At 50.7% G+C, this 20858-nt stretch overlaps 1 protein-coding gene across 4 annotated transcripts in view; it reads left to right on the forward strand.

Moving 5' to 3' along the window:
• Nucleotides 1-20858, forward strand: part of LOC105483076 (endothelin converting enzyme 1) — a 132944-nt gene that overhangs the window by 102380 nt on the left and 9706 nt on the right. For all 4 annotated transcript variants that reach the window (XR_011625105.1, XM_011743681.3, XM_011743680.3 and 1 more), the window contains exons 11-16: nucleotides 7281-7391; nucleotides 8669-8767; nucleotides 9597-9674; nucleotides 12031-12134; nucleotides 19357-19467; nucleotides 20191-20258. Coding sequence is in view for 3 of the 4 variants with exons in the window: in XM_011743681.3 (XP_011741983.1) it covers nucleotides 7281-7391; nucleotides 8669-8767; nucleotides 9597-9674; nucleotides 12031-12134; nucleotides 19357-19467; nucleotides 20191-20258 (571 nt within the window). In the remaining variant the exon portion in view is untranslated. The remainder of the gene's footprint in view (nucleotides 1-7280; nucleotides 7392-8668; nucleotides 8768-9596; nucleotides 9675-12030; nucleotides 12135-19356; nucleotides 19468-20190; nucleotides 20259-20858) is intronic.

Raw genomic sequence — 20858 nt, forward strand, 5'->3', positions numbered from 1 at the left:
TGCCAATTTATAGCCAAAAGTAGTTGCCAGTAGTGATGACAGATGCTCTCCTTGAACAACTTGTGATCCTCACAATGCCTGTGCGGTGGGTACTATTATTATCCCCACTTTGCACAGGGGACCCCCAATAGTATTACTTTTTCCCCAGAAATGTAAAACACAGAACAGTGCCTGCTTCTTGGAAGCACCACGCGACTGTTCAGTGTTTCTGTTTTCCTCCCAGTTTGTAGTCTGGGAACCCCCAGGCCAGGTGGGCTCTACCTGCCGTCAAATGCCCCCCCACCAGGACCCCTGAGGGTCCATTCTTCTAGAGGCTTCAGGGACCTTCCCTGCCCTCTCACAGGGGAACCTAGCCCCAGTGGAAAGTTTCACAGCCACTTCTACCTTCTCCCCAAGGAAGTATCTGTCACCCTGTCACTCATGCAGCCAACTAATAGTTACTCATTGAACTTCTGCCACCATGTGCCAGGCTCTGAGCCCAGTATGGGAATACTGAGACAGGTGAGCTGGGGTCTGTACCCCAAGAGCCCACACCGTCTGAGGGAGGTGATAGGAACTGACCAGTTCTCATATGTGCTGATGGGGTACATCAAGCCCGGGCCCCAGAGAGCGGCTGGAAGAGGCCCCAGCTGCAGAGCAGTAGAGGCTGGTATGCCCAGCTCACCTGGCACACCTTCCCCAACCCAGATAGCAGCTAGCAAGACCCTAGCAATCCTCCCCAGAGAGCAGGCCGAGCTGACTCCAGCTGGACCCCACCCCTGCAACCCTTCCCAGAGTCCAGTCCAGATGAGGATTGGCAGAGAATGGCAGGATGTGGGCTCCTGCTTTGAGCCCTGGAATGTATCCCACACGTCCTCTCTCCCGTCCCCATGCAAACCTACCTCTGGCAGCAAGGGGACTGAGGGAGAGGGCAGCTGGGAACAAGCCCCATTTCTAACCAGAGGCGCTTCCGAGGGCACCACCAGACCTTGGCCACAAGAGCCATGCTGTCTTGCGGAGGGCAAAGTGGGAACAGGGGTTTGCTGCCCTGCCCGGCCATCTCGCCTTCCTGCTCGTCGTGCATCTACCTTGGACTGGCCCTGGGTAGAGATGTGGCCATAGCCGGGATTCTGTTCCTTGCAGAACTTGGCCTCCCAGGGGACTTTCTACAGAGAGGTTTGATCAGGACCCAGGATGACGGTTCCATAGATTGTTCTGTCTGTGGAACATACACCCACATCATCTCTCACCTTCCCAGGTTACAGATGACGAAACAGGCTCAGGGAGGTGAAGGGACTTTCTTAGTCACCCAGCAAGAAAGCAGCAGGGGCCTGGTATGGTGGCTCACGTTTGTAATGCCAACACTTTGAGAGGCCAAGACAGGTGGATCATTTGAGCCCAGCCTGGAAAACATAGCAAGACCCTGTCTCTTTATTTATTTATTTATTTATTTTATTTTATTTTTTTTTTTTTTTGAGACGGAGTCTTGCTCTCTCGCCCAGGCTGGGGTGCAGTGGCTGGATCTCAGCTCACTGCAAGCTCCGCCTCCCAGGTTTACGCCATTCTCCTACCTCAGCCTCCCGAGTAGCTGGGACTACAGGCGCCCGCCAACCCGCCCGGCTAGTTTTTTTGCATTTTTTAGTAGAGACGGGGTTTCACCGTGTTAGCGAGGATGGTCTCGATCTCCTGACCTTGTGATCCGCCCGTCTCGGCCTCCCAAAGTGCTGGGATTACAGGCTTGAGCCACCGCGCCCGGCCTATTTATTTATTTTTTAATATTTATGTGTTTATTTTAAGAAAAGAAAGCAGCAAGCTTGAATGAAAATCCCAGGTCTGATGTTCACAACTTTGAGACACTTTCAGCTACTCACTTACCATAATGATAATAATAACCAAAGATAGAGTTATTGGATATCTACCTTTTATAGGCATTATAAATTCCTACAACAGCTATTATCCTCTTCCATTTTACAGATGAGGAAACCGAGGCTCAGTGAGGGAAAGGGACTTGTTCAAAGTTGCTTATAAGTGGAGAGGAGGCTATCAAACCCAACATATCTGATTCCATAGCCCTAAGCTCTGTAGCACTCAGCCTCTGCTCTGCAGGAAACGAAAGTTAAGGTCAAGCTTCCCTGTGGTTGCCAAGGGCTGATATGGAGGAAGAGGGATGAGGAATTATTATTTAATGAATATAGAGTTTCAGATTTGCAAGATAAAAAAGTTCCGAGCCAGGCACATGGTGCATGCCTGTAGTCCCAGCTACTCTGGAGGCTGAGGCAGGAGGACTGTTTGATCCCAGGAGTTCAAGGCTGCAGCGAGCTATCACTGACTACACCACTGCACTCCAGCCTGGGCAACAGAGTGAGACCCCATCACTTTTTTAAAAATTAATTAATTAGTCAGTTATGGAGTGAGCTTCCCTGGGCCACCTTCGAAGCATAGGGTGCTGCTCGAATGTGGCACTTGGAGCAGGTGGGACACAGGGAGGCCTCAGGAGAGGCAAGGGCAAGTGGGAATCCTGAAGTGGGAGGCTCTGAGCAGGGATCTCTGGATACCCCAGGGCTGATGGGTGAAGGCCTCTGCTTGCCTGTTTCTTAATCTCCAGCCCTCCCTACTCCCCCACTGTGACAGTGTCTGGGCCCAGGCCAGGTCCCTCCTGCTTGTGTTCAGCCCAACTCAAAGCCACCTCCTAGCTGTGTGACCTTGGGTAGTCCTTATACATCTCTGAGCCTCAGTTTTTTAAAATCTGCAATTGGAGATCATTCCTGACCTCACCTCACAGACCTCACCTTTGTGAATGGCCTCCATTTGGGAAAAGCGTAGAATATGGAAAGCAGTGTGGTGTGTGCGTTTGTTCATCCTGGCAGGGAGGGAACCTGCCGTGAGGAAACAGCATGGAATTTGGAGTCAGAAGATCCGTGTTTGAATTGGTTCTTCTAACCACACTTTAGGCAGATTGCTTCGTTGGGGCAGGGGCTCAGTCTCCCATCTGTAAAAAGGGGCAACAGATCCCTGCCTTGCATAGCCAAGGGCCGCCTGAGATTACACGGGGGATCCCTGTGAAGTATGTTCTGACTGCTGAAGCACTGCACGCAGCTGTTTCCCATCAGCTGTCACCCATTTGTGACTTGTGACTTCCAGCAGGGAGGAAGGAATGCCTTGCTGAGGGCTCCTTGTATTACAGTGAGGAAGAGGTTTAAAAAAAATGCAGCCAGGTCAGCGTGGAGGAGGCTGCCTTGCTGCTCCTTATCTTCCCAGACTTGACTCATAGATCACCTCCAAGATGCAGGCTTCCTGACCGGTCAGATCGATCTGACCCTTGCTCCTTTTGGAGATTTTTCTCACCATCCTGTAGGACTTCCAGGACTTCGTGACCTGTAGGCAGGGAGCGTGGCTCTGAAGGAAGACATTGGAGCTGGACTTTCTGAGTTCAAATTCTACCTCAGGCTGGGTACAGTGGCTCATGCCTGTAATCCCAGCACTTTTGGGAGGCCAAGGCTGGTGGATCACCTGAGGCCAGGAGTTCAAGACCACCCTGGGCAACATGGTGAAAGCCCACCTCTACTAAAACTACAAAAAATAGCCAGGTGTAGTGGCACACACATGTGATCCTAGCTACACGGGAGCCTGTGGCAGGAGAATTGCTTGAACCTAGGAAGCAGAGGTTGCAGTGAGCTGATACCGTACCACTGCACTCCAACCTAGAAGACAGAGCAAGACTCCATCTCAAAAAAAAAAAAAAAAAAAAAAAAAAATTCCACCTCAACCACTTACTCCCTGGGTGATCCCTTTGGCCAAGTGATTTAACTTCTCTGTGCCACAGTTTTTTTTTTGTTTTGTTTTGTTTTTGTTTTTGTTTTTGTTTTGAGACGGAATCTCGCTCTGTCACCCAGGCTGGAGTGCGGTGGCCGGATCTCTGCTCACTGCAAGCTCCGCCTCCCGGGTTTATGCCATTCTCCTGCCTCAGCCTCCCGAGTAGCTGGGACTACAGGCGCTCGCCACCTCGCCCAGCTAGTTTTTTGTATTTTTTTAGTAGAGACGGGGTTTCACCGTGTTAGCCAGGATGGTCTCGATCTCCTGACCTCGTGATCCGCCCGTCTCGTCCTCCCAAAGTGCTGGGATTACAGGCTTGAGCCACCGCGCCCGGCCTGTGCCACAGTTTTTTATCTGCAAAAAGAAACAAAGAGGCTGGCCGTGGTGGTTCACACCTATATTCCTAGCACTTTGGGAGGCTGAGGCGGGCAGATCACCTGATGTCAGGAGTTTGAGACCAGACTGGACAACATGGTGAAACCCTGTGTCTACTAAACGTACACAAATTAGCCAGGCATAGCGGCGGGCACCTGTAATCCCAGCTACTCGGGAGGCTGAGGCAGGAGAATCTTACCGTAAGCAGTATATGCGGTAGGGCCCGACACACAGTAAGCACTCAGTCCACTGCTTCATTTACTGCGATTACTGCTTGGATGGTGCTATTACATGTCTGTTTCTCTCACTGGGTGTTCTGGGCATTTCAGTTGAGACCCGGGAGTGCAGGCTCACTGTTGATTGATCTCTAGCTTCCAAAGACCCAGCACAGTCAGGTTGCAGGGGAACTGCCTGTAGAACACTGGATGCGTAAATGAATGAAAACTCGTGTGAAGGAATGGGTTTATCCAGAGAATCTCCAGAGAAGACGACGCATAAGAAAGTCTGTCTGTGATTCAGCCCTCACAGCCTGGAGCCTCCACGGAGCCTCAAATTAGAGTCCCCCTAGTCCTGACCTCCTGTGTGGTCAGCCTCAGCCAGACACAGACCACGTGTCTAGCTTTGGGCTTCTCAGCCGAAGGAGGGCAGTGCGGGGAGGGAGGGAGAGGCTGAGGGCAAGGCATCCAAATGGACATGTAGTTGGGAAAACTAAAAACAACGTGGGTGAGATGAGAAGAGGGGCCCTTCCTTCCTTCTTTCTTGCCTAAAAGAAATTTTTGTAGCTAAGGCATAATTTACATACAATGAAAAATGCAGTGTACATTAAGTATACAGTTCAGTGAGTTTTTGGTTTGGTTTGGTTTTGAGACGGAGTCTCACTCTGTCACCCAGGCTGGAGTGCAGTGGCATGATCTCAGCTCACTGCAGCCTCCACCCCCAGGGTTCAAGCGATTCTCGTGCCTCAGCCTCCCAAGTAGCTGGGGTTACAGGTGCCCACCACCACACCCGGCTAATTTTTGTATTTTTAGTAAAGACGGAGTTGCACCATGTTGGCCAGGCTGGTCTTGAACTCCTGACCTCAGGGGATCCACCCACCTCAGCCACCCAAAGTGCTGGGATTGCAGGTGTGAGCCACTATCCCAGCCTTTTTTGTTTGTTTGTTTGTTTGTTCGTTTGTTTTTGTTTTTAATTGAGCCAGAGCCTCCCTCTGTCAGCCAGGCTGGAGTGCAGTGACCTGATCTTGGCTCACTGCAACCTCCACCTCCTGGGTTCAAGCAATTCTACTGCCTCAGCCTTCTGTGTGCTGGGATTACAGGTGCATGCCACCACACCTGGCTAAGTTTTGTATCTTTAGTAGAGACGAGGTTTTACCATGTTGGCCAGACTGGTCTCAAACTCCTGACCTCAAGTGATCCATTCGCCTTGACCTCCCAAAGTGCTGGGATTACAGGCATGAGCCACTGCACGTGGCCTCAATGAGTTTGACCAATGAAGTCACCCATGTAACCATCATTACCACAATCAGGATAGAGAATATCCCCTTCTGCCTTGGGCGTAGCATGCTAAAAAAAAAAAAAAAAAAAAGAGAGAGAGAGAAAAGAAAAAAAAGGTATATAGATTTTAGAAAGATAGAGAACATTCCCATCACCCATTTGTTTAGCACCCTCTGAGCAGCAGGTGCCCTCATGCTTCTTTCCCGTCAGCCCCCAGCCCCCAAGGCTGGTGCCCCTGGGTGCGGATGGAATTATACACGATGTGCCTGGCTGCTTTTGCTCTGCTTAAGTCTGTGGAATTCATCCATGCTGTCGTATGTATCGGTAGCTAGTTCATTGCTTTTTGTTGCCAAGTAGTATGTTGCTGTATAAAAATACCACATTTTGTTGATCCATCTGCCTGCTGATGGGCATTTGGGCTGTTGTCAGTTTAGGGCCATTATGAATCAGGCTGCCTTGAGCGTGGGTGGTTGTTAACCACCTGTTCTTTGGGGTTAAGAGGACATCGCTTCCTGTGTCGCACGAGGGATTTATGTGAGCAGGGCCACCACATGTGGTCACACATACTGCCCACAGAGGGATGCCTGGCCGGGGAATGACTGGGGCTGACATTAGCCGGGCACATGTCCCTGGGCCATGCCCAGGAGGTTGCAGCCCACAGATGCCTATTTCCGGTTTGCACAGAGGTGTCGTATCAACTGTGGGGCTTGTAGGCGAGACCAAGAAACAATCAAGGCATTGCAGTCCCACGGTGATCTGGGCGTGGTGCTCACACATGCCTGTAATCTCAGCACTCTGGGAGGTCAAGGCAGGAGGATCACTTGAGCCCAAGAGTTCTAGACCAGCCTGGGCAACATAGTGGGACCATGTCTTTAGAAAAAAAAAATTTTTTTTTGGTAGAAAAAGTTAGCCAGGCATGGTGGCAAGCACCTGTCGTCCCAGCTATGTAGGAGGCTAAGGTGGGAAGATCACTTGAGCCTGGGAGGTCGAGGCTGCAGTGAGCTGTGATTGCACCACTGCACTCCAGCCTAGGTGACAGAGCGAGACCCTGCCAAAAAAAAAAAAAAAAGTCCTGCGGCATTGCCGTGGTGCTCTCATTTGAGAAGATCTTCAATGGCACTGGAGCCCTGGCCCTGGGGAAGTTTTTTCTGTGGCTCAGGTAGACCAGTCACTCCCCACGGCTCTTTGCCTCCAGGACTCCTGGTCTCCCCAGGAGGCAGGACGAGCTGGGGGTAGGTAGGAGCCTGGGATGTGGGGTCAGGCACATCTTATCCCAGTGGCACTTGTCACTCGTGGGGCACCCTGGGCCAGCAGCTGCTCTGTGCCGAGTGTGTTTCCCCATCTGTCAAACGGTTTGTAAGACCCGAGGGTCACTGATTGGCTCAATGGGACACCGCTTGTGAAGTCCCAGCACAGAGCCTGGCATTCAGGAAATGGCAGGGGGTAGCAGTGAGGGGTATCAGTGGCCTCTTGGTCTGGTAACTAAAATAACTTTACTGGGCCAGAAAGCTCTCCCTGAACTTCCAGAACGAAACGTGGGCCCCACATGGTACCACCTCCCGGAAAGAACGGGAAATGAAGGGCTGGGGTCCAGTGAGCTCCCCAACTTGTGTTTTCCAGACCTGTCTTCCTCGCTGGAAGTTTTGCGTGAGTGACACAGAAAACAACCTGGGCTTTGCGTTGGGCCCCATGTTCGTCAAAGCAACCTTCGCCGAGGACAGCAAGAGCATAGTAAGTGTCTCCCCCGTGGACATTGGCTGTGAGGTCACAATTGTTATGGCCCTGCGCAGACCTGTCAGTTCACACTGCAGCCCAGCCTGGGCCTTTCCTGCTCCCGGGCAAAGGGCTCTGGGACCACAGCCGCAATGCAGAGGCCCCACTTCCTCGAGCCCTGGGTGATGGGAGTCTCACAACGGCAGCTCTTCAGTGCCAGGCCCTTCATCTGCACAAGCTCACGTGAGCCTCCCAGGAGCCTGCAAGACTGTGACAGCCATCCCCACTTCCAAGGGCTGTAAAGGACCCAGAGAGAATGTTGGCAGAGCAGCTCTGGCCCAGAGGGTGATGTTTTTCTTATTCTGTGGGTGATAGGTTTGTTCTAGACAGGCAGAGGAGTGCCATGGCAGAGCACGGTGGACACAGCCCGGCCTAAGCTCAGATCCTGGCCTCTGGCTGGGTAGCCTGGGACAGTTCTTACATCATTTGCAATATGGAGACGGGGGCATTCCTCCCACAGAGAGAGATTAAATGATATGTCACACACTGAGCACCACCACAAAATAAGGGTTCAAGCAATGGGAGCGGTCATTTTATTGTTACAATCTTGATGACAAATAGTATTCATTATGTCGATGTCATCTGCAGCCGGAGGTGAGCCAACCACGGTTCACATCCATTACAGTGACTGGCCTGTGAGCAGCTGGCGGGGTCTGAGTTGGGGTCTGCTGGCCCGTCTGCTCTTGTTGCTGCACAGCTCTGCCTTCCCCTTCTCTAGAACCTTCAACCTTCCATCTTCGAGCTCGTCTGCTCATGACATTGTCACCCCCGAGAGCACCTGTCCATCTCCAGCCTGACATGGCATTTCTGAAGCTGCTCCTCGGAACATGAGTACTCCAGATCTTAAAGCCCGATCCATCAAAAAGGAATGCTGTGGTCCAATCAGGCTGGGAGAGGCTGTGTGTTCTCCCCTCTCTGGAAGAATTGCAGTGCCTATTTCCACACTAAAGGCTCTGAAAACGCCCGTAGCAGAGACTTTTCCAACATTCCTGAAGCTCGGCCTCAGCTTACTGGAGCATGGAGCCCTGTGTGTGGAAGGCCAGTCCTGCCTTGCAGGGCGTTCACATTAGGAGCGTGGTTTGGAAGCACAGCTGTGGCTCCCCTTCTCACCCAGCCTGACGCTTGGAAAATTGAGTTTAATCTCTGACCCTGCATCATTCTTCTGCACGGGGTGCTCGTTGCATTTACTTGAGACCAGTGCCCAGACCTTACTGCTGTGATGTGTATCTCCTCAGGCCACCGAGATAATCCTGGAGATCAAGAAGGCGTTTGAGGAAAGTCTGAGCACCCTGAAGTGGATGGACGAGGAAACCCGAAAATCAGCCAAGGAAAAGGTGAGGCTGGCCAGGCGCGTGGAGAGGGAGTGCTGCGGCGTCCAGCACAGATGGAGGCGGGCGGGGGAAGGGGAGGCCAGTTCTCTTTTTTTTTTTTGAGGCAGAGTTTCGTTCTTGTTTTCTTGTTGCCCAGGCTGGAGTGCTGTGACGCGATCTTGGCTCACCGCAACCTCTGCCTGCCGGGTTCAAGCGATTCTTCTGCCTCAGCCTCCCAAGTAGCTGGGATTACAGGCCTGCACCACCACATCCGGTTAATTTTGTATTTTTAGTAGAGATGGGATTTCTCCATGTTGGTCAGGTTGGTCTCGAACTCCTGACCTCAGGTGATCCACCCGCCTTGGCCTCCCAAAGTGCTGGCATTACATGCGTGAGCCACCGCGCCCGGAGAGGCCAGTTCTATCCGGGAGCACAGCCTGGATGCCGTCTCGCCTTCAGGGGGTGAGCGGTCTAGGCCTAGCAGGATTCGGGGTAGGCCTCAAGCACACGATTGCATGGAGGTCTGTAGAAGACAAACCTCGCTGCGTGTACGGGGAAAAGGTGCAGGAAGATGCAGCACGTCCCGTGGGGCGGGAAGGCTCTGGCACCCTCAGTGGGGTGGGAGTCAGCAAACACTTCCTTTGGGAAAGTGACATTTAAACAGAGACCTAAGGGATAAGTGGAAGTTTGGCAAGGGGGAAACCTTTCCAGAAAAAGACATGAAAGCCCAAGGCAGGCAGGGCCTGGCTCCGGTTCCCCTTGGCCCACCAGACTGTGAGCCCAGCACCCAAGGAGCTCAGGCTGGCCTGGTCGGTGTTGCCAGGCACTCACTTCCTCTATCTGTCCTGTCCAGGCCGATGCCATCTACAACATGATAGGATACCCCAACTTCATCATGGACCCCAAGGAGCTGGACAAAGTGTTTAATGATGTGAGTAACTGCTGTCCTGCCCCCTCGCGTTCCCAAATGCCCCCTCGGAAAAGGGCCGAGGCAGGGCTGGGTGCAGACGGGGTGCTGGAGGCAGCATGCTTGTCAGAGCACAGAGGGGTGATGTGGTGTGGGGTTTGGGGATGGGTCAGGCATGAGGAAACCTCTTCTTCTTCTTAATTTGGCTCCTGGGTCAGCTGAAGGCCCTGCCTCCCCGTAGCCACCATCAATCAGGCAGTGCCCACCGGTCAGTACGGAACCCGTGCTGTGTGCCCCGTGGAAGTGGTCAGCTCCATTTAATGTGTAGGAATAATGGAGGAAACAGACCCCAGAAGGTGCAGGGAGAATTGGTGGCCCTCGGACATCGGGGTGGGGTACGAAGTGGAAAAACCCTCACACCACCTCCTCCCTCCCTGGTCATGCTTCCAGTTGCCTCCTATCCCCATGGTCCTCCCCCACCTCCCCAGAAACCCGGGCCTCTGATTTTGACTTTGAAATGCTAATGGGAAGGAAGCATCATAAACCCAGGTGCATTTTCCAGCTTGGTTTGGGCAGCAGAAGTGGTGGATACATCTCTGCTTGTTAGAACTTTTGACAAATCACTCTGTTAGGCGGATTGTGCTTCTGCCTTAAATTATGAAGTTTTATATCTTCTTGTGATTGAAATACTTGAATTCAGGCATTAAAAAAAAAATTTTTTTTGAGACAGGGTCTCATTCTATCGCCCGGACTGGAGTGTAGTGGTGCTATCTCAGCTCACTGCAACCTCAGCCTCCCAGGCTCAAGTGATTCTCCTGCCTCAGGCTCCCGAGTCGCTGGGATTACAGGCGCGTGCCACCACCACCTGGCTGATTTTTGTAATTTTAGTAGAGACAGAGGGTTTCACCTTGGTGGCCAGGCTGGTCTTGAACTCCTGACCTCAAATGATCCGCCCGCCTCGGCCTCCCAAAGTGCTGGGATTACAGGCATGAGCCACCGTGCCCAGCCTGAATCCAGGCGTTTAAAAATCTAATAACCTCTCATCATGGTTATATTTAGAACCTAAGACTATAAAAACTCCTGCTGAGATCATGAGACTCATTCTGCAGTCTTTTCCTTGAGAATCATTTAAGATGCTCCAGGGTATCATGATGCAGAATCCTTGGGCCTCTGGAGGCATCCTGGGCAGAGCCCAGGATCCATGTCGTGTCCCTGAGGCTCCAGCGTTTTACCAGAGCCAGGGAAAATTTTGCACCTGGCAAGAGCTGAGCCAGGCACAGTGACTCATGCTTGTAATGCCAACACTTTGGGTGGCCCAGGAGGGGGGATCGCTTGAGCTCAGGAGTTTAAGACCAGCCTGGGCAACATAGTGAGACCTCATCTCTATAAAAAATAAAAAATTAGCTGGGCATGTTGGCATGTGCCTCTAGTCCCAGCTACATGGGAGGCTGAGATGGGAAGATCGCTTATGCTCAAGAAGTCAAGGCTGCAGCAAGCTGTGATTGCACCACTGCACTCCTGTGTGGGCGACAGAGCAAGACCCTGTCTCAAAAAACAGAATAAAAGCTACAAGGCTGGGCCGAGTAGTGAAAAGGGTGTACAGTCATGCCCTTGACATTTCAGATAGATTTCTACTTTACTTATGAGATCTAGTATGGTAGCTACTAGCCACAGGTAGCTATTTAAATAATTAAAACTTAAATTAGTTTCAATTAAATTTAAAAGCCACACTCGCCACATTTGAAATGCTTAGTAGCGGCCGGGCGTGGTGGCTCACGCCTGTAATGCCAGCACTTTGGGAGGCCAAGGTGGGCAGATCACCTGAGGTCAGGAGTTTGAAACCAGCCTGGCCAACATGGTGAAACCCCGTCTTTACCAAAAATACAAAAATTAGCCGAGCGTGGTGACACGCGCCTGTAATCCCAGCTACTCAGGGAGGCTGGGGCACAAGAATCACTTAAACCAGGAGGTGGAGGTTGCAGTGAGCCAAGATCATGCCATTGCACTCCAGCCTGGACGATACAACAAGACTCCGTCTCAAAAAAAAAAAAAAAAAAGGCTTAGTTGTCTGCCATACTGGACAGCGCAGGCGTAGAGCGTAGGACATCCATCATCGCAGGAGGTTCTATTAGACAACATGGGAGATATTTCTTACCTGGGCCCAGGTGCTGCTGTAGGGACGTCCTGCAACAGTGTCATTCCATCTAGTGTCCCAGGGTGAAGGCCAAGAGAAGAACTGACCCTGTAGCCCCAAACCCTGCATCCCAGTCTCCAGCCTGCAGATTAATCCCCTAACCATGGCAGCCCTTGGCTTCCTGTCTTGGAAGATGCCTGTCACGGAGGGCACACCGTAATTGTGACTCCGCTTCCTCTTTTCCAGTACACCGCAGTTCCAGACCTCTACTTTGAGAACGCCATGCGGTTTTTCAACTTCTCATGGAGAGTCACTGCCGACCAGCTCAGGAAAGCCCCCAACAGAGATCAGTGAGTTCCCCCAGGCCCTGCCGGGAAGGTGCCAGCTCCCCGCCTGTGGGCAAGCCTTGGGACGAACTGGCTTTCATTGCACCCTTACCGTGCACCCGATCAGCTATCATGAGAGCCGTCTGAAGAGTGGATGCCTTTGTTATCCCACTTTTCAGAGGAAGAAACCAAGGACAAAAGAAGTGTGGCCCAGCTAGGAGCGGGGGTGGGCTTGAGTCTGCCGAGCCTGTGGGCAGGGTGAGCCCGGCCTCTGGAGTGGAGCTGATCTGGCACCGTGTCCCCACTCCACTGCTTTGGGATTTGGAGCCTGTCTTTCATTATCTGCAGAATAGGATGGGAGGAGCTGGCTCTTGGGTCCTCATAGCAGTCAAATGGGAGGAACTCTGGGGAGCGCCAGACCCCAAGGAGACCCCGGCAAAAGCAGCTTTCCCATAGTTCCTCACTAGCATGAGTGGTGGGGTCTCAGGACAGGGTGCCCACAGAGGCCTGGGGAAGGTTCTGGATGGGCCTGACAGCTGTGTTTCCCAAAGCTCACTGCACATCAGAGTCCTCTGGGGAACTTTTTCAAAGATACAGCCTCCTGGCCGGACGTGGTGGCTCATGCCTGTAATCCCAACACTTTGGGAGGCCAAGGCAGGTGGATCACCCGAACCCAGGAGTTTGAGACCAACCATGGTCAACGTGGCGAAACCCTGTCTCTACTAAAAATACAAAAAATTAACCAGGTGTGTGGCGCATACCTGTAGTCCCAGCTACTCAGGAGTGAGTAGCTGAGGCATGAGAATCACTTGAACCCGGGAGGCGGAGGTTACAGTAAGCCAAGATCGTGCCACTGCACTCCAGTCTGGGTGACAGAGCAAGACTCCATCTCAAAAAAATACAGCTTCCTGACGTTAAATCAGGATAACCTAGAATGAGACCTGGTCTTTGTCCTTTTTTTTAGTGTCTCCTCAGGCCAAGCACAGTAGCTCACGCCTGCAATCCCAGCACTTTGGGAGGCCAAGGTGGGCAGATCGCTTGAGCCTAAGACTTCAAGACCAGGTTGGGTGACAGAGGGAGACGTGGTCTCTACAAAAAATTTTAAAAATTAGCTGGGCATGGTGGCACGAACCTGTAGTCCCAGCTACTGGGGAGGCAGAGGTGGGAGGATCACTTGAGCCCAGGAGGTCGAGGCTGCAGTGAGCCAAGATCATGCCACTGTACTCCAGCGAGACCCTGCCTGGGAAAAAAAAAAAAAATTGTCTCCTTAAAAACATTAAATGTAGTCAGCCCAGTTCTAGTCTTCAGTCCAAGTTCCTTCCATTTCTGAGTGCAAACATTTGGGATAAATCTTAGGGAAGGGTGCAATCAACTTCTCTTTGCCTCTGGTGCCCCCTGGTGGACTCTAGGGGTTCAAACATCTCTATTTCCTTCATTTCCAGCCTCCAACCAGGGCACCCCCAATGTACAAGAAGGTGGGCTTTTACCTTCAGAACATGACATAGGCTCTGTTGCCAATTTATCTGAAGTATTTTAACTTAGCTTGAATTTCTGTATTTAAATGTCCTTGCCTACCCATTGAAGTATTTGTGGTTATCTGAATGTAAATACGATATTTTAAATTCCTCCATTTGGCCAGATACGCGGCTCACACCTGTAATTCGAATGCCTTAAGAGACCAAGGTGGGAAGATCTCTTGAGCCCAGGAATTTGAGACCAGCCTGGGCAACATGGCGAAACCCCACCTCTACAAAAAATTTAAAACATTAGCTGGACGTGGTAGCGTGCGCTTGAGCCCAGGAGGCTGAGGTTACAGTGAGCTACGGTTGTACCACTGCACTCCAGCCTGGGCTACAGAGCAAGACCCTGGCTCTAAAATAAATAAATACATAAATAAAGTTCTCGGCCAGGCACGGTGGCTTACACCAGTAATCCCAGTACTTTGGTAGGCCAAGGCGGGTGGATCACCTGAGGTCAGGAGTTCAAGACCAATCTGGCCAACATGGTGAAATCCTATCTCTAATAAAAATACAAAAATTAGCCAGGCGTGGTGGCACACACCTGTAATCCTACCTACTTGGGAGCCTGAGGCAAGAGAATCGTTTGAACCTGGGAGGCAGAGGTTGTAGTGAATAGAGATTGCACCACTGCACTCCACCCTGGGCAACAGAGTGAGACCCCATCCCAAAATAAATAAAGTTCTCAGTACCTTTCCATGGCTGTGGGGCTCACCTGGAGGAAGCAGAGTGACTGTCTAGGCTCTTAGGGGAAATGTGGTATCCATCTCACTGCACTCCTTACTCACCCTTCCCCTCTGCACCAGAGAAGTCATTGAAATGCCAAATACCTCATGACTATATCCCATTACTTTCAGAACCTTTTTTGGTCTCAGGATCCTTCTACACTCTTAAAAAAATTATTGCCGGGCATGGTGGCTTATGTCTGTAATCCCAGCACTTTGGGAGGTCAAGGCAGGTGGATTACCTGAGGTCAGGAGTTCAAGACCAGCCTGACCAACATGGAGAAACCCTGTCTCTACTAAAAATACAAAATTACCCAGGTGTGGTAGCACATTCCTGTAATCCCAGTTACTCAGGAGGCTGAAGCAGGAGAATCGCTTGAACCCGGGACGCGGAGGTTGTGGTGAGCCAAGATGGCACCATTGCCACCACGCCCGGCCCTGATTGTTATTAAAGTTTTATGGAAAATAACTATTTTCAAAAAATTAATGAGAAGAGAGGTATCATTTTACTTTTTGCAAATTTCTTTATGTCTGGCTTAATCAAAGACAACTAGATTCTCATGTCTGATTCCACAGTCAGTCTGTTACCATATGTTGTTTTGATATATAGAAAGAATTCTTGGCCAGGCGCAGTGACTCATGCCTGTAATCCCAACACTTTGGGAGGCCGAGGTGGGTGGATCACGAGGTCAGGAGTTGAAGACCAGCATGACCAAGATGGTGAAACCCCACCTCTACTAAAAATACAAAAAATTAGCCGGGCGTGGTGGCGGGCGCCTATAGTCCCAGCTACTCAGGAGTCTGAAGCAGAGAATTGCTTGAACCTGGGAGGCAGAGGTTGCAGTGAGCCGAGATCGCGCCACTGCACTCTAGCTGCACTCCAGCCTGGGTGACAGAACAAGACTTTGTTTCAAAAAAAAAAAAAAAGAATTCTTGCCTCACATAGGAATTGAGTGTGAGGCAAGGGAAAGGGAGGGATGAGGGATATTTTAATAGTCTTTTCTGGTACTTGTGTACATTCTACTGATACTACACCAAAACTTAAAAAGTGATAATTTTTTAAAGGTTAATTGCGGCCGGGCACGGTGGCTCAAGCCTGTAATCCCAGCACTTTGGGAGGCCGAGACGGGCAGATCACGAGGTCAGGAGATTGAGACCATCCTGGCTAACACCGTGAAACCCCGTCTATACTGAAAAATACGAAAAACTAGCCGGGCGAGGTGGCGGGCGCCTGTAGTCCCAGCTACTCGGGAGGCTGAGGCAGGAGAATGGCGTGAACCCGGGAGGCGGGGCTTGCAGTGAGCCGAGATCCGGTCACTGCACTCCAGCCTGGGCAACAGAGCGAGACTCCGTCTCAAAAAAAATAAATAAAAAGAAAAGGTTAATTGCAATATGGAATCTGAAACCATATCCATGAACTTTTTTTTTTTCTTTTTTCTTATTTTCACTTTATCACGCAGGCTAGAGTATGTAATCTCAGCTCACGACAGCCTCAACCTTCCCAGGCTCAGGTGATCCTCCTGCCTCAGCCCCCTGAGTAGCTGGGATTACAGGTGCGCACCACCACATCTGGCTAATTTTTGTATTTTTTGTAGAGACAGGTTTCACCATGTCACCCAGGCTGGAATTTTTGTAATTTTTTGTAGAGATAGAGTTTCACCATGTTGCCCAGGCTGGTCTCGAACTCCTGGGCTCAAGCAATCTTCCCTCCTCAGCCTCCCAAAGTGCTAGGATTACAGGCATGAGCCACCATGCCCAACCTTCATGAACTTTTCATACTCTGTTACACTAAATTCCATTGGTCTGTCCTGTACTTTTACCCAGGTGTGATTTTGTAACATGCATTAGTCATGTGGAAAACAGTGGTTCACTGAGTTTTACAGATCTTCCAAATGGTGATACTTTCACTATACAATAACAAAAAAAATCCACATTTGTTAATATCACTGCTGACTTCGTGAGCAAAGCCTTTAATTATTATTGGTAAGGTGTCAAACTTGTGGTGGCCAATATAAGTTTTTCAAAATTTTAATTTTTGCCTGAAACTTCAACATTTTTAAAAAATCTCGGCCGGGCGCGGTGGCACAAGCCTGTAATCCCAGCATTTTGGGAGGCCGAGACGGGTGGATCACGAGGTCAGGAGATCGAGACCATCCTGGCTAACACGGTGAAACCCCGTCTCTAGTAAAAAAAATACAAAAAAATTAGCCGGGCGAGGTGGCAGGTGCCTGTAGTCCCAGCTACTCGGGAGGCTGGGGCAGGAGAATGGCGTGAACCCGGGAGGCAGAGCTTGCAGTGAGCCGAGATCGCGCCACTGCACTCCAGCCTGGGCGACAGAGCGAGACTCCGTCTCAAAAAAAAAAAAAAAAAAAAAAAAAATCTCCTATTTTTATCATTGGTAACAGATGGCTTGAGTTGTTTTCCTTGAGGTGATAAGCTCACTTTATTCGTTTTAAAGAAAATGTCTGCCAGATATCCAAGTCTGAAATTCCATAGTTTACCAGTCACCCTGAAAGTACCAACAGGGTTCCATGAAAAAAGCAGAATGCTTTGTATGTGGATTTCCCACTGGTCACATGGAATATGAAAACGTCTTCTGAGCCGGGCACGGTGGCTCAAGCCTGTAATCTCAGCACTTTGGGAGGCCGAGACGGGCGGATCACAAGGTCAGGAGATCGAGACCATCCTGGCTAACACGGTGAAACCCCGTCTCTACTAAAAATACAAAAAACTAGCCGGGCGAGGTGGCGGGCGCCTGTGGTCCCAGCTACTCGGGAGGCTGAGGCAGGAGAATGGCGTAAACCCGGGAGGCGGAGCTTGCAGTGAGCTGAGATCCGGCCACTGCACTCCAGCCTGGGAGACAGAGCCAGACTCAGTCTCAAAAGAAAAAAAAAAAAAAAAGAAAGAAAACGTCTTCTGCCAGGTGCAGTGGCTCACACCTGCAATCCCAGCACTTCAGGAGGCCGAGGCAGGAGGATCGCTTGAGGAGTTCAAAACCAGCCTGGGCAACACAGCAAGACTCCGCCTCTATAACATTAAAAAAAAAAAAAAATTAAGCATAGTCACGAGTGCCTGTAGTCCCAGCTACCTGAGAGGCTGCGGTGGGAGGACAGCTTGAGCCCAGGAGTTCGAGGCTATAATGAGCCATGATCATGCCACTGCACTCTAACCTGGGTGTCACAACAAGATCTTGTCGCTTTGAAAAAAAAAAAAAGAAGTCTTGTATTCAGGGGTTGAGATGTAATGAAATTAATCATTATGACCGGGTGCAGTGGCTCACGCCTGTAATCCCAACACTTTGGGAGGCCAAGGTGGGCGGGTTACTTGACGCCAGGAGTTCAGCCTGAACAACATGACGAAAACCTGTCTCTGCTAAAAATACAAAAAAATTAACCATGGGTGGTGGTGCACACCTGTAATCCCAGCTAAGGCAGGAGAATCACTTGAACCTGGGAGATGTAGGTTGCAATGAGCTGAGGTCACACCACTGCACTCCAGCGTGGGTGACAGAGTGAGATTCTGCCTCAAAATAAATAAATAGAAAGGAAAGAAAGGAAGGAAGGGAGGGAGAGAGGGAAAGCAAGCAAACTACTTCATCAAGGATGTTCTAAGTGAAAATGGCTAATTGGCTTTTTATTTTGGCTGTGAGCCCATGCTAATGAGGAACTCGGGGCTCAGTGACCACCAGAACTTCCTTGATTCATGTCAGGCTCCAGCAGTTTTACCTACTGTTGCTTTTGTACCATCCATGCAAGTGACACAATGGAAAAGGGAAATCACATCTTAATATTATGAAAATAGTTTTGATTTCAGCCGGGTGTAGTGGCTCACACCTGTAATCCCAGCACTTTGGGAGGCCAAGGCGGGCGGATCACCTGAGTTTGCCAATGCAGTGAAACCCCATCTCTACTAAAAATACAAAAATTAGTCAGACGTGGTGGTGGGGGCCTGTAATCTCAGCTACTTGGGAGGCTGAGGCAGGAGAATCGCTTGAACCCAGGAGGCGGAGGTTGCAGTAAGCCAAGATCATGCCACTGCACTCCAGCCTGGGTGACAAGAGCAAAACTCTGTCTCAAAAAATAAATAAATAAGATAGTTTTGATTTCATAGATCCCCTAAAAGGGTCTTGAGGACCCTCCCCGCCAGGTGTCTACAGACCACACTTTGAAAACTGCTAATAGATACTTTTCAAGCCTAGACAATGGTGACTTTTCAAAATCTTTTTCTTTTCTTTTTTTTCTTTTTTTTTTCTTTTTCTTTTTTTCTTGAGACAGTCTCGCTCTGTCATCCAGGTTGGAGTGCAGTGGCGCAATCGCAACTGACTGCAACCTCCACCTCCCAGGTTTAAGCGATTCTCATGCCTCAGCCACCCACGTAGCTGGGATTACAAGTGTGCGCCATCACACCTTATTAATTTTTTTGTATTTTTAGTAGAGACGGGGTTTTGCCATGTTGGCCAGGCTGGTCCTGAACTCCTGGCCTCAAGTGATCCACCCACCTCAGCCTCCCAAAGTCCTGGGATTACAAGCATGAGCCACTGTGCACTGACATTTCAAAATCTAATGGCCCTTCCTGCTCTTTGTAAGAACCTCAGTATTCCACCGTGTGATGTGACATCATTAATTAACTGATTTATTTATAGACAGGTGTTTTCTAGTTTTCTCCTAAAAAACAGTCCTGCACCCGGGCACAATGGCTCACGCCCATAATCCCAGCACTTTGGGAGTCCGAGGCAGGAGGATGGCTTGAGGCTCAGAAGTTGAGGCTGCAGTCAGCCATGATCACACAACTGCCCTCCAGCCTAGGTGACAGAACTAGACCCTGTCTCAAAACAAACAGTCCTTCTGTAGATGTCCTTGTACTTGTGTGCACTTGGGCCTGGGGTCAAGGAGAGTCTGCATTTTTAATGCCCTTGATCCCCATCCCTAAGCAGTGCTCCACGCAGGCTGTCCCCACCTGCCTCCCACCCTGTGCTGAGGCCTCCCACGTGTGTGTTGCTTGTAGGTGGAGCATGACCCCGCCCATGGTGAACGCCTACTACTCGCCCACCAAGAATGAGATTGTGTTTCCGGCCGGGATCCTACAGGCACCATTCTACACGCGTTCCTCACCCAAGTAGGCTGCCTCTGGGGCCCCTACCCCAATTCTTTTCCCCAACCCTCAGTGAACCCCCAGCCCAGTCCCATGGCCCATATGACCAAGCCAGTCTCACCGTGTGATCTCTGCCCCAGTGGTCCAGGTGGCTTGGGCGGTCAGAGATGTTGCAGAGGAAGCAACATCCTCACCCACTTTCCTTCCCTCCAGTGAGATCTGGAAGCCCTGCACAGTGGGTATTGGGAGCATCTCATGGAATTAAGAGCCCTACCTAAGGGAAGCGCCCCCCCTGACAATGTTATAGCACAGTCAGAGCTGGGGAGTGGGGAGGGTTAAGGCTGCTGTCTCCGTTTGAATCCCATGTCTGCTATTTGATGACTGTGTGGCCCTTGGGCAAAGCAATTGACCCATTCCCAGCCTTGGTCTACTCATGAATAGAGCTGGTCAGTGGTGACCATAGCTAACTCTTTTGCAATGACTGAAGAGGACAGTTCGGTCTGTAGAGCATCTAGCACAGTGCGTGGTGCCCAGTGGGCACAGCCGACCACACAGACTGTGCCCAGCCTCTGTCTGGCTTCACGGGCCTCGCTGGAGACTCAGGCCATGACCACACCCTTATCCACACAGAGCCCTGTGGAATTTTGTTATGTCTCCAAGCCCAGGAACTGAGGTTCCCATACCTGGGCAAGAGGGAGAGGCCCTCCTGTCAAAGCATCACCTCCATCTTTGTGTCCTTCCCTCCAGGGCCTTAAACTTTGGTGGCATCGGTGTCGTCGTGGGCCATGAACTGACTCATGCTTTTGATGATCAAGGTACGACTTCCAGCTGGGCACGATGGCTCATGCCTGTAATGTCAGTGCTTTTAGAGGAGAATTGCTTGAGGGTAGGAGTTTGAGACCAGCCTGGGCAACATAGCAGGACCTCCATCTCTACTAAAAAAAAAATTAGGGTGGGCATGGTGGCTTATGCCTGTAATCCCAGAGCTGTGGGAGGCCAAGGCAGGCAGATCACCTGAAGTCAGGAGTTTGAGACCAGCCTGGCCAACATGGCGAAACCCTGTCTCTACTAAAAATACAAAAATTACCTGGGCATGGTGGCTGGTGCCTGTAATCCCAACTACTCAGGAGGCTGAGGCAGGAGAATCATTTGAATCTGGGAGGCAGAGGTTGCAGTGAGCTGAGATTGTGCCATTGCACTCCAGCCTGGGTGACAGAGTGAGACTCCCTCTCAATAAAATAAAATAAAATGTATCTACTAAGAAAGTAAAAATTTAGCCAGGCGTGGTGGCAAAATTTTAATAGTCCTAGCTACTTGGGAGGCTGAGGTAGGAGGCTCACTTGAGCCCAGGAGTTTGAGGCTACAGTGAACTATGATTATGATCACACCACTGCCTGGTACAGGTTCCTTGGGCC

The sequence above is a fragment of the Macaca nemestrina genome, chromosome 1 (assembly GCF_043159975.1).
Source record: "Macaca nemestrina isolate mMacNem1 chromosome 1, mMacNem.hap1, whole genome shotgun sequence".
NCBI lineage: Eukaryota > Metazoa > Chordata > Mammalia > Primates > Cercopithecidae > Macaca > Macaca nemestrina.